Raw genomic sequence first — 17303 nt, 5'->3', positions numbered from 1 at the left:
CTTGTCTCATTGGTAACTCCTGTTTCTCAGTCATCTAACCAGTGCTGCAGCTGCTTTTCTGATACAAGTGGTAATTCCTCATTCTAAGTCCTCGAGACAGTGCAGCAGCTGTGTCTCTCTTCCCATATGGTAATTCCTCATTCTTAGTCCTTTTGAAAGTGCTGCTAGCTGCTTCTCTGGTCCCATCAGTAACTCCCCCATTCATGGTCCTCTAGGCAGTACTGCAGCTGTGTCACTATTCCCAGTCGTAATTCCTCATTCTAAATCCTTTAGGCAGTGCTGCAGCTGTGTCTCTGGTCTTGGTGGTAACTGCTCATTCTTAGTACTCTAGGCAGTGCTGCTAGCTGCTTCTCTGGTCCCATTGGTAATTCCTCATTCTAAGTCATCTAGGCAGTGGTGCTAGATGCTTCTCAGGTCTCAGTGGTAATTCCTCCTTCTAAATCCTCTAGACAGTGCTGCTAGCTGCTACTCTAGTTTCATCTGTAATTCCTAATTCTAAGTCTTCCAGACAGTGCTGCTACACAGGTCCCGTCTGTAATTTATCATTCAAAGTCTTATAGCAGTGCTGCTAGCTGCAACTGTATTACCCCTTGGCAAAATTCCTCATTCTAAGTCCTCTAGACAGTGCTGCAGCTGCTTCTCTGGTCCCATCTGTAATTCCAACATTTTAAGTCCTCTAGGCAGTGCTGCAGCTGTGTCTCTGTTCCCAGTGGTGATTCCTTATTCTTAATCATTTAGGTAGTGCTGCGAGCATCTTCTCTGGTCCCATTGGTAATTCCTCATTCTAAGTCTTCTATACAGTACTGCAGCTGCTTCTCTGGATCTGTCGGTAATTCCCACATTTATGTCCTCTAGGCAGTGATGCAACTGTGTCTCTGATCTCAGTGGTAATTTCTCATTCTTAGTCCTCTAGGCGGTGCTGCTAGCTGCTTCTCTGGTCTCATCGATAATCCCTCATTCCCTAAATTTTCTAGACAGTGCTGCAGCTGCTTCTCCGGTCCAGTTAATATTTCCCACATTTTTAGACCTATAGGCAGCTACTTATTTGCTCCAGTCAGTAATTCCTCATTGCAAGTCCTCTAGAAAGTGCTACCGCTGCTCCTGTAGCCCCAGTGGTAATTCCTCATTCTATGTCCTCTCCCCAGTGCTGCAGGTGTCGCTCTCTTCCCTGTGGTAATTGCTTATTCTCAATCCTCTAGACTCCTCTAGTCAAAAACAGTAATATTATTTACAACGCCAGGACCTCTAACTTTCACAAATGCGAGACCGGTTGCTTTGCAAATGCTTGTTAGACTTGCAGTCTTGTTTATTCTATTTTAAAACAGTACTACAAGTCCCAGAATTCAAAGAAAAATAACTGGCCCGGCACAGCTCATCACATATGAACATGGGAAACTTTGCAGCTCTGCGTACTACGAAGCTGTCTGAGCATTATGACGTGAGTTGAACTAATAATGTTGGAGGTGGCGTCGTAAGCCACTTCGTCACAACCGCATTGTTTCACCACACGCAACCTGGGGCCAAGGGTATAAATAAAAGACCGTCTGAACAGTCGGAGTCAGTCCCTGTCACTTATTACTGTGTGTCTGTCATATTTATTGGAGCCCTCCGGTTACAACCGAATGGGCCTTCTCCAGCCCAGTCCTGCCCCACACTCTTTACTCCGATAGCTTAAACAACCAGTTTCCCTTAGCAACATCAGCCTCACTCACAGACCGTGCAGCCGACACCTTTACGTCACTTCCGGCAGGCAGCCCAGTGTTCGATTATTTGGCTGGGTCGAACGGAAGTGCAGCGTCCATCTTGGATGGGAGCGGAGGTATTGGTGGAGGATCTGAGTGAAGCAGTGGACAGGGGATCTGCTGGCACCCATGAGAACCGGTCCCCGGGTCCGAGAGTTGCGAAGTCGAAGGAGTCCTGGCAGTGCCAGTTTTCGCGCTTAGTGAGCTTTCTGCAGAAGGCACTGCTGTGCTACGGCCTCTGCTTTGATGGGCTGCGCTGGGGTTCTCTGGCCCGGCTAACTCACTTTCCCCATTGGTTTGACCCCCATTCTGTTAGCACTTTATATCGATGTACTGATCCCACCGTGTTTAGCTCTGCTGTTGTCTGTGCAATGACCCTGTGCCGCTTAGAGCGGGGGCAGGATACCCCGCACCCTCTGCGTTAAAGGACTGTAACTCGCCCCACCTCTGGACTAAGATACAGCTATTGAGACAACCCTTTCAGGGATCCTCGGCTATCGTCGCCTGCCCAGCGGATTTTCACATCAGTTAGTACGATGTCCACAAGAACACCTCTGCCCACTGTGAACGAGAGGGACACGGAAAATGTGAGTATTGTTTGGGACAATGGTTATTAAGATTAGTAGCGCTCTAACGAGGCACCTGGAAATTCTGGCTTGGTTTGAACTTCAGTTAAACAGCGCTGGACGTGATGAGAGTTTTGTAGTTTCCTGCTCGAACTGGTTATGGTATTTATTGACTGCACATAAGTATTTGTCAATTGAAATGCTAATTTGATAGAAGTCCTCCTACTTTAGTGCCTTAAGTGACCTGAGCCAGTGCACTTCCATCCTTTGTAACCTGAGCATGCCACTGTCTTGTGTATACAACCTCCAGTGTAACTTGAGCGAGCCATGACAGTGCATGTTTAACCTGTACTTCCTGGGTTTTTGTATGATTATTTCTTGGTAAGCTAATTTGTCCTGATCTTGCATACGTGCAGTGTGCACTCTGTGCTCCTGCGTATTATGATCACCTTTGTCTTGTGCATGCATCTTCCTGTTGTGTTTAAGTTGGATGGAAAAGTAAGTCTGTACTATCGTTCTAGCACGGGGAGTGTTTTTTAAAATTATTTCTCATCTGATCGTGCTACGCTTATAGTCGCGAGTAAATGTGGATGAGACACAGTGGTTCCTAAGCAAAACGCTGAACTCCTGGTAGACAAAGGCGTATAATATTCCTGGACTGAATCTTCTACCTTGGTGACAGCATTAGGTAGTTTCTCAAAGTTCCTCTGGAGAAAGGGGGTGGGTGGTCGAGGTCTGATATGGCAAGACTTGCACTGGATCCAATGTATTCTTTGCACCCAATGTATTATTTGCACCCGAACAGATTCTTGTTCAATTATGTGCCAATTAGCTGTTGCTATGTAAAAAAGTGAGTTTTACGCGAAATTTTGGCTCCCATTTAGGTATCCAGATGTTGCATGCTCCCCTTTTGGGGCCATGTTATTGTTGGCCTTACACCTGCTTGAGGGTCCATCCTGATCAGTTCCAGGTGACCTCTGTGGTGGATCTGCAGGATTTATCTTGTGGCAGACACCCGCTCTATATGATACCTCGGTTGGGAAGCCTGGTTATTTTATGTTTTATTAATTGAGCTTCTAATACGTCAACTCGCTCCCAAGGGAGTATCTTGGCGCAATCATTTAATTAATTGGTCATCAGAAAGCCTCCTGAAAGAGATAAAAGGCAGATCAATGCTGTGAACTAAACAACCAGGTTTTCAGTAGCATTGTGACATTCTCAAAATTAGAATTAATGCGTATATTGTCAGGAATTTTATTTGAGTGACAGGCTGCTAGACAGGCAAACGATCAGGTGTTCTGTCACGAAAACAAGTAGTGGTCGCGAGACTCCGAGTACCATAGTTAGTTTATAAAAATAAGTTCTCTTGGGAACACGCTAATGTGGCCATATTCCCAGGGGGGCCTTGATATTCCTAACTTCGAACTCTATTATATATGTGCTCAGGCTCACTATGCCCATTATTGGTTTCATCCACCTCGGTATACACCCCATGTTGCCACCGAACACTGGCACGCAGACCCCATGCCGCTGGAGGGTGTCATTCTGTCCCCCGCTGCGCCCCGCGGTCGTAGCCCATCTTCTGTGGATTGCACACTTGGAGCCTGGTCTCGCATCCTGGATCATATGCACACACTCAGTTTATATTCCCCTCTCCTACCGCTTGCCTACCACCCAGAACTATCAGTAATACAATAAGGACTCTTTACAAAAACTGCGCGTATGCGAAACATTCGCTGCTGGGGGGACCTACATAGTAATGGCAAATTTCGCACCCTCCAACAATTGTTCCCTGACCCTCCACCATGGAAACGTTTTTATATGCTCTCCTTCGTCATGACATTCAGGCGAGTCGCTCTGTTTTCCCTTCAAAGCCTGTAACACTCACCCCCTACACTCTGTCCTACATGCCCCCACTGCTTCACACTTGGTGTCCATACTCTACCACGGTTTATACAGTGACGCTGAGTACCCTCCATGTGCGGCACGTGCTAAGTGGTCGGCAGAATTGGGCCAAGATCTCACTGATGCACAATGGCTCTACTGTTGTAAACAGAACAGATCTCTGCAAATAGCAGACTCTGGGTCATCCACTATAGATTCCTACACCGCAGCTACTATACCCCAGCTACACTCCATAAATTTGGTTTAAGGGATACACACAGGTGTGACAGGTGTAAAATGGAGCAAGCTGACTTTCTTCACCTGGCCTGGGATTGCCCAGATAGCCATTCTTACTGGAACAATGTTTTTACAGCCCTAGACTCTATGATCTCCCTGTCTCTCTCGAGATCTCCGCTTGTAGCTCTTTTTGGTTATACTGAACAACTCCCAGCTAAGCACCGTATATTTGTGTCCTTCTGTCTTGCTTTGGCTAAACGGCGCATAGCCTGCCGATGGGGTAGGGGTCGTGCTCCAAAATTTAAAGATTGGCCGTCAGACATGATCCTTTGGCAAAATCAACTCTGTACCTATGCTGAACTTCTCCCCCGCTCCTCTCGTCCCTGTGACATCTGGGGCCCTCTGCAGACATATTTACTGGAGCACCCCTACACTGACGAGGCCACGTCTTAAAAATGAAACGTATCTTCCTTTGTATATGAACACCACTGATTGCTCTGAACCTCCCTAATGATATTCCTCCTGGTCTATAACTGTTTTATTATATACAGATAGAGTCCCTGACGCACCCTTCTATGCAGTCTGTAATGGCAAATGTATGATGTTCGGTTTGCTCCTTGAAGTATTGTAATCCCTTGGTAGTGTACAGTGTTCCACACTGCTATACATGTCTGTTGGCACTTGTATATTTTGATTTATTTTTATTACACGTTCCCATTGATCCCAGCCAAATGTTCATTGCAGATATTGAATCTTGAATGTATGCTTCTTGATGAAAAATTCAATAAAGTTATTAAAAAAAGTTCTATTGCAAAGGGTAGTAGGCGCCTCTGATGTAAAGTGCTCTATAAACATGGCACACGAATTTAAAGATGATGCACTTTCAAATGGTCAATCAATTAAGCATTTTCCGAGTAGGAGTTGACCGCGATCTTTAAGGTAGATGGCTCACCAGTCTGGCAGCAGTGTTCTTAATGGCGTGGAGTCAAATCAGCAGATAGTCATCAATACTAACATACAAGGTATTACCTTAGTCCAGTGGTTCCCAAACTGGGGTCCGGGGACCCCTGGGGGTCCCCGAAGCCTCCACAGGGGGTCCGCGACTACTTTGAAAATCGAATAATAATAACAGATCAATAATGTGTAGATATATATATATATATATATATATATATATATATATATATATATATATAGGCTAAATGTACAATTGAACATTTTTAAACATACTGTAAATGTGAAGGAATTTGAAACTGGAGGCTAAAAATTAAATTGGTATCCTCAGATTGATTTGCGGGAGCAGTGCAAGTGCATCAAACTGAATATAGTATGGATGCTGAGCGGCCTCAATTGAATTTAGAAAAGTTCCAACAATTCTATTAAAATTACATTTTGAATTCTACTTTAATTATATTTTTTCTAATTAAATAAAATGTGTTATTTGTGTATTTGTTTGATGAATGCTTTTTGTTGTTGTATATTTGTGTATTGTTTTGTGGTTCAAATCATCAACATTGCTTAGGCTGGGGTCCCCAACTTCCAGTAATGACTCGTGGGGGGTCCACGGATTCGAATAATGATTCAGTTGGGGTCCCCGGGTTCCAGTAATGATTAAGTGGGGGTCCCCAGAAGTCAAAAGTTTGGGAACCACTGCCTTAGTCCATCCGCGTTGCGATTTATGCCTGGGTGATTGTTTTCCTCCAATGAAGGGGTATGCAATTAAAGATATTGCTTAATGTATGCAGGATACCGTAGCAGAATCCACAGCCAACTAAAATCTGTTATGTCATGCGAAGAGTTTTCAATCAGGCTTCCCATATCTTGTCACCTGTTTTTTTTTTTTTTTTTTTTTTTTTTTTTTGGGGTGTAGGGCAGGGCCAAGCTCGACCACCATTTATCCGGCCAGATGGTGTTTACCCTACCAAACAAGCCAATGTCAGTCTTATCACTGTTTAGTTTAAGACAGTTCTGTCTCATCCACGTTGCCACGGAGATTAGACACGGACAAAGTTACTTCTTATGGAATCAGAGTTATCTCCAGTTGATACTCACATAGGAAATAGTGCGCAGCTAACTGTCCGTCTTGCTTGTGTAGTTTGTGTACATCAGCACGGGATTATCAGGTTTGCTGTCCAGTTAGGGCCTTGATATTTGGTGTTTCCTTGAAGCCAGTGTGAATTGAGCTTTTCATTTGTCGTGGAGAGTTACCTGTTTTACTAGTTAAATGTTGACGATGAATTCCTCTATAGAAAGCTATTCCTTTGCGTATTTTAATAAGCGCAGTTAGTCCTTCATTGTCTTATGGTGTTCTATGCCTGTTGCCCTCCAGTATAATTTTCTATCGTTTTTTTGGGGGATGTGACATTATCTTGTGTTTCTCTGGTTATTTCTTACAGAGTTACTCCGTTAAGCAGGACAGCTTTGATATGGGCTTGAACATGTCCCTTGTTTGGCTCTCCTATAACTACCCTCCGGTGTTAATTTATTTTGGGATTCTGGAGAGTCAGCTGTGTTGCTCCTGCTGGGGCAGGTTTTCTTAGATTGTTGCCTTCAACTGTGCCCTCATAGGAAGAGCTGTACGGGCATAGATGCTAAATTAAATCGTTTTACAACATTTGTAGAAGTTGTAACTTTCCTCACAATATCCTCGGACAGAAGTTAGTATAGTGAGTTAGGTAATGCAGCATCTCCAAAACTTTATCTGCCGTTAAGGTGCAATAACCTCTAGACCATACTGGGGACAATAATGGGCAGTCATTTCATGTTCCTGGAGTTCAAGAGACCCAGTTTTGCGTTCTTGAATGTAGATAAGATGCTGACCTTTCAAAAAAGGCACTAGGAGTTTCTGTTCAATGATTATATTAAAAGGGTAGACCTACAGTGCTAGTGTCTGTACAATATCCGGACTGCATTGCCTTTCTTTTTTGGGGTACAGCTGGTTTGTAAGTTTAGTGGCAGCCTAACATAGGCAATGGGAAGTGCAGCTTCAGAATCCTCCAGTTCTTCCAGCATTGATCAAGAAGAACATTTAGTACCATCCAGCGGTAGTTCTGTGCCGTATGTTTTTTTTTTTTTTTGTTGTCGTGGAAATCTACAAAATGCAATGGTGTTGACTCGCACCCATAACCGTACAGACTCTAAGGGAGTTAATCATGGTGTAGTTACATTAATATACAGAGCATAGGGCATCCAACGTGCCGTTAGTAAACTTACTGGTATGCTCACCGCCCCGTAGTATTGTGTGGCATTATTTAGTGTCCCGGGTCTCCCTCCAATGACCCCAGTGCAAAGTAATTTAGTCAGATGCCCCAAACCTTGTTAAATTTATGGGGACAACCCCTGCTTTTGTAGGTGAGTTTCTCAGCGGCCATTCTTGGCTGGTTGAAGACTCCTGCCCCCACCCACAGGTTGGCCACATCTCTCTTAGCCACTGCCCAGTAACTTAGTCCTCAGAGCATCGACATCATTGGGAATACCCAGGAGAACATATTTTGTGTCCAGTGGGACGTGAACCTCCAGAATGGCACTGAGTTCCTGTATTATCACGGCTCAGTATGTTTGAATTAGCGTGTAGCACCATAGCATGTGCAGGAATGTCTCACTGGCTCCATTGCACTGTACACACACCAGGGAGGCCTCCCTTCCCATAGCATGAAGTCTGTGCTGGTTATAGTAGACCCTGTGCAAGATCTTAAACTGTATTAGCCTCAGTCTAGATTGTATCTCCACTTCCCTTGGTTGCATCAATGCTGCCTCCTAATCTATGTCCTCCATCTCACCTACGTCCCTTTCCCACCTCTCTTAGCCCAGTGTGTCCAGCATATGATTGTCGTGTGTTTCATATGTGAGTGAAATTGTACCCATACCCAGTTCTTCCATGAGCAACCGTCTTTCTAAGGGAGCGCTCTCTGGGATCTCCAGCTCTCCCAATCCCTCCTTTCACCAGGCGTGTAGCAGCTGAGCGTATTTTAAGTACTGATTAGGGGTAAGTTGGTATTCTCGCTGGAGAGAGAAGGGCACAATGTCGCCACTCTCCAGCAGATCACCCACTTTAGAGATTCCGATGGTGTCTCATGCCCCAAACACCCGTCGTTTTCCCAGTTCGCCCTGTTATGCTCCAACCCATTGGGGTGTTTCCTTTGTGATTTTGAGTCCAGCCAATACACTTAGTGGCTTTTCCCCAAGTTGTTGGTGCCGCCTTGCTTTGCCGGCAGCAACTGCTTGATCAACTTCCTCCATAGAGGTAGTGCAAGTGCGATCATGTCTGAAGGTTTACCCTTTCCAACCTAAAGGGTCGAGTGGTCCTGGGGGGTGAAGATTCAGTTTGTTTATTAAGTGTGTTTCCCAGTAGTATGCCTCCGTATCTGGGAAGGCTGTCCCTCAGTTGTGTGCATTGTTTTGAAATCTTCAGAACCACTCTGGGTGCCCATTGTTCCAGAGCAGGAACCTCACCTCCCTGTCTATTTTAGTAAACATGACTTGCGGAATGCAATAGTATGTGTTCTGCAGAACATATAGTAGCTTTGGAAGCCTGATCATTTTGAAGATGGCAGCCCATCTCAGGAGGGTAAGAGGCAGCCCAAGCCTCCTCTCTACATCCACCTGGACGTTAAGCACCACCCTCCCCAGGTTCCTATCGAGGCAAAGCTCTCTTTGGGTTGTCATATATTCCCAGGTACTTGAAACACTCCTGTCACTGCCAGTTGTTGCCGGAGCATAGTCCGAACTACTGGCTCGCGCGGCTGATAGCGCTCTGACTTCTCCCAGTTTATCTTATAACCGGAGTATTCACCAAATTCCTCGTAGATCCGGAAAATGGCAGGGATTGTCATTGCAGGTTTGGGGATATAGAGGAGGATGTCATCCGCATAGAGCGAAATGTTCTCCCCGCTCATGGCTGATATTCTGAACCCCTTCACCCTGAGGTTGCCTCCCACTATACATACCAGGGATTCTATTGTAAGCAAGAGCAGGGATAAGGGAAACCACTGTTGAGTCCCCCTTCCAGTTGGAAACTCTCCTGAAAATACCCCATTTACTCTCACCGCAGCAGTTTGTGCCTGATACAACAGTGTCACCCTTTCCCTGTAGTGAGGGTCGAATCCAAACTTCCGTAACGTTTTTAGTAAGGGCCAGTGTACAGTGTTGAGCGCCTTCGCCGCGTCTAACAAGAGAAAGACATGAGGGGCTAGCTGGTTTTTCATCTTCTGCCAGCCAGTTGTGTGAGCATCCGAGGTTAAGGCGCATTGATCTACCTGGCATGCAGTCGGACTGGTCCCCATATATATCAGGGGTGTGACTACGTGCAGGAGCCTAATGGCAAGTATGGCAGCTATTATTTTAACTTCAATGTTAAGTAAGGCGATCAGGCGCTAACTTACTCCAAATAATGTGTAATGTGAGGTGTGTCATGCAATGGTTGTGCCTTGTAGAATGACCAGTAATAACAGGCAAATTCCTCTGCAATGTGCATGTCCGCACGTTGGGACGCACCTGACTGGTCCATAATGCGTCTCACCCGCCGAGCCTCAATTTCCCTCCTGTTCAGCCATCCTTTTCCCCCTGTGTATTACAGGCAGTGCATTGTGGCCCATTGTGACCAAAAGACTAGAAGGATCTGTCAACCCTCTCACTGTATACTTTGCCCGTTCAATATAGTTCCGACCACCCACACTGGGGGCAGACACATAATCTAGCCTGGAAAAGACCCTGTGGGCTCCAGAGAAATATGGATAACGTCTATCCTCTGGGTGCGCGCTTCACCATCCGTCCGACAAACCCATTGTGGCTGCAAACCTTGAAAGAGGTGCGGCCTGAGATAATGTGGCAAGGGTCCTATCCCGGTCCATGTCTGCATTTATGACATTGTTAAAGTCTCCGCCCACAATGTGTAAAGAGGAGTTAACTTCTAGGAGTATATCAGCCACTTCATCATGTGTGGGTGCTTGTAGTTCAGGTTGTCCGTACACACTCAGTAAAGTTATGTCAGTCCATCCCCATTGACATTGCACCCTCACGTGTCTACCATTGGGGTCTTTCCCATGTTCTTGTTGCCCAAAATGGAGGGTTCTCTCTCTCTCTCTCTCTTTTTTTTTTTTTTTTTTAATTTATTTGTTCTTATCAGTATAGCCGCATCCCATTGTGTATCCGGCATGAGCCAGTGTGGTGTCCCCAGGCGAGGTCGCTCCCATCCCTTGCTGCTCTCACCACCTCCTCCCTCCTTGAACGACCCAGCCACCGCTGAGCCGCCCTCCTCATCCCGATCGCCACCACTCGCTTCCCGCTGCTGCCCCCTGCGGACACGCCCCCCTTGCTGCCCATTCGCCGCCCGCTCCCAGCTGACCCTCCCTCCCGGCTCCTTACTTAAGGGGACTGCGGGAGTGTGCTGATCGCGACCATTAAGCCTGTCCCCAGGCGAGGTCGCTCCCATCCCTTGTTGCTCTCACCACCTCCTGCCTCCTTGGACGACCCAGCCACCGCTGAGCCGCCCTCCTCCTCCCAATCGCCGCCGCTGCCCTCTGCGGACACCCACCCCTTGCTGCCCATTCGCCGCCCCGCTCCCGCCACCCAGCTGACCCTCCCTCCCGGCTCCTTACTTATGACGCCCCCTGAGCGACCGCCCAGCGGACGCGCGCAGCGGGAGCGCCGAAGGTGCGCCGAAGGTGCGCCGAAGGTGCGCCGAAGGTGCGCCGAAGGTGCGCCAAAGGTAAGCCCGTCTGCGCCCGTCCGCGCCTGGACAGCGCCCAGTGCCACACCCCCTGGTCCTCACCCTCGCCGGCGCCAGCGCACCCGTCTCATCTACGACGCGACATCCCTCCACGCACTCAACGCCGGCCGAACCACCGCCTGCTACCAAGCCACCCCGAGGCGCACCCACGGACCCTTCACCTGCCTGACCTGCCGCTTCACCGGCCTCCGAACCAGCACCGCACCTGCCAAACCCAGTCCCAGCAACAAACTCCTGATGTGCATCCTGCTCAACACCCGCTCCGTCCACAGGCATGCCGTCGAACTCTGGAACCTCCTCGACTCGATATTACCTGACATCGCCTTCCTGGCGGAAACCTGGATGAACGCCTCCTCAGCGCCCGACGTCGCCATCGCCATCCCGGACGGCTACAAAATTATCAGGAAGGACCGCGTCAACCATACAGGAGGAGGCATCGCCATCATCCACAAGAACACCATCCACATCACGACCAACTCCGACGACACCTTCACCTCCGCCAAACACCTCCACTTCCTGATTCACACCGACCCCAAGACCACGCTCAGAGGCACCCTCGTCTACAGACCACCGGGACCATGCACACAATTCAGCGAAGATATCACAGACTTCGTCAGCCCGCACGCCATCAACTCCACCGACTACATCCTCCTAGGGGACCTCAACTTCCACCTGGAGAACAACAAGGATCGCAACACCACCGCCCTGCTGGACAACCTTGCCAACCTCGGACTCAAGCAACTGGTATCCACCCCCACCCACTACGCCGGCCGCACGCTTGACCCAGTCTTCTCTTCCAGCAAGTACATCGCCTTCAGCCACTTCACCCCTCTCCAGTGGACTGACCACAGCTGCGTCCACTTCAGCTTCAGAAAAACGACGACCCACCACCACCCTCAACAAGCCCCTCGCAGGAGCTGGAACAAGGTCACCAACAACCAGCTCACCACTGTCCTCAGCCAGAACCCCCCCACCAGCTCAACGGACCCCAATGAAGCCACCAACAACCTCCCACAGTGGATCACCAACTGCGCAGACACCCTCGCACCACTGAAGATACCCCCCAGCAGACGTGGCAGCAAGAAAGCCCCCTGGTTCACCGACGAGCTCATCACCTCCAAGAAGAACTGCCGCTCCCTGGACAACACCTGGCGCACCAGCCAGACCACAGACAACATGACTACCCTCAAACACGCCACCCGCAAACACCACCAACTGATCCGCGCCACGAAGAAGACAGCCTTCAAGGAATGATTGGACAACAACACCCACAACAGTAAGGAGCTCTTCAGCATCGTCAAAGAGCTCTCCAACCCCGGCGCCGGAAACAACGACATCACTCCCTCGCAAGACCTCTGCGACTCCCTTGCAGCCTTCTTCCACGACAAGATCGGCAACATACACAACAGCTTCGGCCCACCTACCACGAACCCTACCACCAAACAGATACTCCCCACCGCCACCCTCCGTACCTGGACCCCGGTCAGCACTGAAGACACAACACGCACAATGAACACCATCCACTCCGGATCCCCTACGGACCCCTGCCCACACCACATCTTCAACACGGCCGACCACATCATCGCGCCCCACCTCCGCGACATCATCAACGCCTCCTTCAACACCGCCACCTTCCTGGAGTGCTGGAAACACGCCGAGATCAGCGCCCTGCTGAAGAAACCAACAGCGCACCCCTCCGACCTCAAGAACTTCCGCCCCATCTCGCTACTCCCGTTTCCTGCCAAAGTCATCGAGAAGACCGTCAACAGACAGCTAGCCGTCTTCCTCGAGACCAACAGATCCCTCGACCATTCGCAGTCCGGCTTCCGAGCCAACCACAGCACCAAGACCGCCCTCATCGCAGCCACAGACGACATCAGATCCCTACTGGACAACGGGGAAACAGCGGCCCTCATCCTTCTAAACCTCTCCGCAGCGTTCGACACGGTCTGCCACCGCACCCTGGTACAACGACTGAACACCACCGGAATCCAGGAGAAGGCCCTGGAGTGGATCCTCTCATTCCTCGCCGGAAGAACCCAGAGAGTCCGCCTCCCCCCGTTCCGGTCAGCGGCCACCGAAGTCATCTGCGGCGTTCCACAGGGGTCATCGCTCAGCCCCACCCTCTTCAACGTCTACATGAGCCCCCTCGCAGCCATCGCACGCCAACACAACCTCAAGATCATCACCTACGCCGACAACACCCAGCTGATCCTCTCCCTCACCAACGACCCGGACGCCGCCAGAGCCAGCCTACACGAAGGGATGAAAGACGTCGCCGAATGGATGAAGGACAGCCGCCTGAAACTGAACTCAGACAAGACGGAGGTCCTCATCCTAGGATCAGCACCCTCCGCCTGGGACGACTCCTGGTGGCCCCCTGCCCTTGGAGCCACCCCCAAGCCAACGGACCACGCACGCAACCTAGGCATCATCCTGGACTCCTCCCTCTCGATGACCAGACAAGTCAACGCCGTCTCGTCTTCATGCTTCAACACCCTGTGCATGCTTCGCAAGATCTTCCGGTGGATCCCCTCCGAAACCAGGAAGACTGTCACCCAGGCCCTCGTCACCAGCCAGCTGGACTACGGGAGCGCCCTTTACGCCGGCACCACCGCCAAACTCCAGAAGAAACTCCAACGGATCCAGAACGCCTCTGCACGACACGTCCTGGACATCCCCCAACACAGCCACATCTCCGGACACCTGAGAGACCTTCACTGGCTCCCCGTCAGCAAGAGGATCACGTTCAGACTCCTCACCCACGCACACAAGGCCCTCCACGACCTGGGCCCCGAGTTCCTCAACAACCGCCTGAGCTTCCACAAACCCATCCGCCCGCTCCGCCAGCCTCGCCCTCGCCGCCGTTCCACGCATCCGCAGAGCCACCGCCGGAGGAAGATCCTTCTCCTACCTGGCAGCCAAGACATGGAACTCCCTCCCCATCCACCTCCGGACAACCCAGGACCATCTCGCCTTCAGGAGGCAACTCAAGACCTGGCTGTTCGAGCAGTAGCATTTCTCACCCCCCCCCCCCCAGCGCCTTGAGACTCCGCTGCCCAGAAAGCCACAATGTTTCCTCTGGAGGTGTCTCCTTAAGGAGGTCCACGCCAGGCTGCAGTCGTCGTCATATATTGTACAACTATATTTCGCTTGCCCTTACTACCCAGGCCATTAACATTCCATGTCAGAACAGTGAGTTCATATCGTCTAGGGGGCTGGGCTGTGCCATTCTCCCTACATAGTGCGTTCGAATGAATGCCCCCACTAACTTGTTAAGGGAGCTTCCACAACAGCTTCTCCCATCTGTTAACAGCGGTTACTGGTAAGCACAAACACAACCCCCCAGCAATCCCCCTACCGTCTCCCATGAGTATAAACCCCCATTACTGAACCGCTAGTGGCATGAGGAGTATAAGAGGTCTGTAGCCCACCACTCCCCTCCACACCCAACCCCTTAAAATAACTTTTTAAATCTGGATCACAGGCCCCGTGGTCTCCTACCCAGTGCTCTCTGTGCTTGTTCTGTGATGAAACAGGATTATGACTTGTCCGTTGAGAGGGTTTCCTTCAAACAACTGTCCAAGAAGGTCCCCATGGCTGTACCTACAACTCCCTCAGGGAATCTCACAGAGCTTAGGTTGTTGCGAAAAATCTTTCACGGCGCATCTTCAACCTCCAGATTATATCTATGGTGGTGGTCCGGACCCCGGCCACTTCTTTCTGGAGCACCTAGACCGTATGTTCTAGTTCAGAGATTTGGTCTCTGTTGCCGGCACCCTTTCGGACACATTTCATAAGTCCTGCTGCAGGAGTGACACCTCTGAGTGCACCGCTCCAATTCTCCCCTCCAGGGGAGGGGAGAATTGGAGATTGTGAGATTGCAGATTGTGCCTTGTCCGGCACAATCTGCAACTCCGTCTCAGCCTCGGTTTGCGGAGGAGCCATCATGGCGTACTCCTGTTGGGGTGATGTGGGGTCTTTTTCTTTGGCCATCTCCCAAATTCAGGCACCACTGCGATGGGTGGATGGGGGTGACCATTGCTCCCTTGTGCGCTATGCTCTTGAGCTGGGCACACCGCCATCTCCACTGTACTTTCAGCTGTGTCCCCAGGCAACACCACTTCAGCAGGAACCGTGTGACCCCCTGACCATTGCAGTTGCCGCCACAGGGCCACTCACTAGCCCAGATGAGTAGGGCCCACTAATGTTCCTTTACATGTCTTGGGGAGAGCATTGCCTCACCCGCTGCTCTGCCCCACCCCCCTGCAGCGATGTTGGTCCTTGACCGTCAACCTCTTTGCTTATCACCTCCACAACTGAGGTGCAGCAGTTTGCACCCTCATGCTTCTGCCCCCAGACTCCAGTGTCCTCCAAGCCTGGTTCCGCTCTCCCCACTTCTAAGCCAGACCCCTGGGGAAGCACAGTTCGTTGGCCCCCGCTGCCCCCTTGCAGGACCACCGCCTCTGCAGGAGCAGTTGTGTAGCTTTGCCGGGGAGAGAGAATCCAGCTGCTTCCAGGATCGCCAGTCCTCTGTACCTGCTCAGTACTTTAGCTCGAAGGGAGCTCATCCCGGTATGGCTCCCACCTATGGGAAGGTCATTGACTCCCCATCTGGAGATAACATCACTGACCCATCGCACCAGAGGACCCGACCGGCAACCTCCGGCACCGCCTTGATGAACACAGCTTCGTCACCTTGAGTGTGGGAAGGCCGCTTACTGCCAAGCACCTCTCTTCCCCCTTGTGTGAGGGGCCCTGGGGTGAGGGAGGGTGAAGTCAGGCCACCAGGGCCCTTGGCATCAGCATCACTCTAGTCGTCCCTCATACGCCTCTGCTGGGTCCGGAGCTTAGGAAGAGTTCATCTCTATGCGTCCGCCATCTTGGGGGAGGCCATGGCTGCCGTGCAGGGAAGAGAACCACAGCGCATCACCCAGCCCGCTGGTGGGCCCGTCTTGCCTCCTATGCCAGGATTATGCACAGCTGAGCTACTCACAATTTGGTGAGTTGATGGTGTCTGAGACGATATGATTTTTGCAAGCTTTCAATTGGGCACCCGGAGCCCATGGGATTCACTGTTAATCGGCCATCTTGCCGGCCATGCCCCCTAGTTCTGTGCATTGCTGAGTTTGAAGTAGGCAACGTGTGGCTGGAGAGTGTACTGTTATTCATTTGAATGGCTTCTTCTTGAACTATATCTCATTACCACAATGTTTTCTTCAGGAGTTCTTGCAAGAGCTCAATAATGGTGGCCAGTCTTAGAAAGTTGCCATCATATATTGCCTTATCCAAAAATCTCGGAATCTATAAACACTGTAAGGAGCTGGTATTGCGTAAATGTTCCTTCTTTATATCTGTTTTAGTTTAGTATCCTAGAAATACGAATAATGTCCAGACCGGTTTTAATCAATTACAAATTTTCTGAAACATCTGCCCACATTCTTGGATGCACTTTAGAATTACGTTGATGCATGTTGTTTGGGCATGGTCCAATAGAATGTCATCATTTACATTTAGCCCTCAGTGTAGTCTAACTTAATATGCTTGTATTGCTTTCGATAGTATCTATTCTAATGAAGAATTTTTGAAGGTGAGATGACGGCATGTCTTAGACTTGCACATGTTGAGATTGTTGTAAAGTAACATGTCTTTGTATAGTGCTAATTGGTGGTACCCATCATCTGGAGAAGTCGTTCAAATTCACTTTGCTACATAAAGGACCTCCGTGATATCATCAAAGGATGTGTCATTCCTCTTACTGGCTTTGTTGGGGATCTGCATATACATAATGCTTTACTACCTTCCTGGACAGCCCTCCCCTCTTCTCCCACTTTGATGAGTACTATGGTGTAGGCTTCCTGCACATGTGCAGGTCTTCCAACCGTTCTATGGACCTGTTATTTTTGGTAGTGTGACCTCTGCTTCACTGAACTCAGGAGTGGCGTGCCTGAATGATTTGGGTTTGAGATTCCCTCTAGTGACCGTTCTTAGTCTGGTGTGAAAAGTATGGCTCCCTGTTGAGTTTATTCCTGTATGAGCATCTTGCTGTCTCTACTTACTTACGGAAGGAAGTGTAGGTCCAGAGCAGACGGCACAGTTCCGGAGGAATACTTTTCTGTGTTGGAGAAAGTCATACATCCCTTGTGA

At 49.8% G+C, this 17303-nt stretch overlaps 1 protein-coding gene across 3 annotated transcripts in view; it reads left to right on the top strand.

The window, feature by feature from the left end:
• The first annotated feature begins 1757 nt into the window (after nt 1–1757).
• MARK3 (microtubule affinity regulating kinase 3) overlaps nt 1758–17303 on the top strand; it is a 696418-nt gene continuing 680872 nt past the window's right edge. For all 3 annotated transcript variants that reach the window (XM_085626305.1, XM_085626304.1, XM_085626306.1), the window contains exon 1: nt 1758–2329. In XM_085626305.1, coding sequence (XP_085482431.1) covers nt 2279–2329 — 51 coding nt within the window. In that variant the 5' untranslated portion in view covers nt 1758–2278. The remainder of the gene's footprint in view (nt 2330–17303) is intronic.

The sequence above is a fragment of the Triturus cristatus genome, chromosome 9 (genome assembly GCF_964204655.1).
Source record: "Triturus cristatus chromosome 9, aTriCri1.1, whole genome shotgun sequence".
Lineage (NCBI taxonomy): Eukaryota > Metazoa > Chordata > Amphibia > Caudata > Salamandridae > Triturus > Triturus cristatus.
Note: the sequence above shows the minus strand (reverse complement) of the source record. Positions and strands in the feature narration are given on the sequence as shown.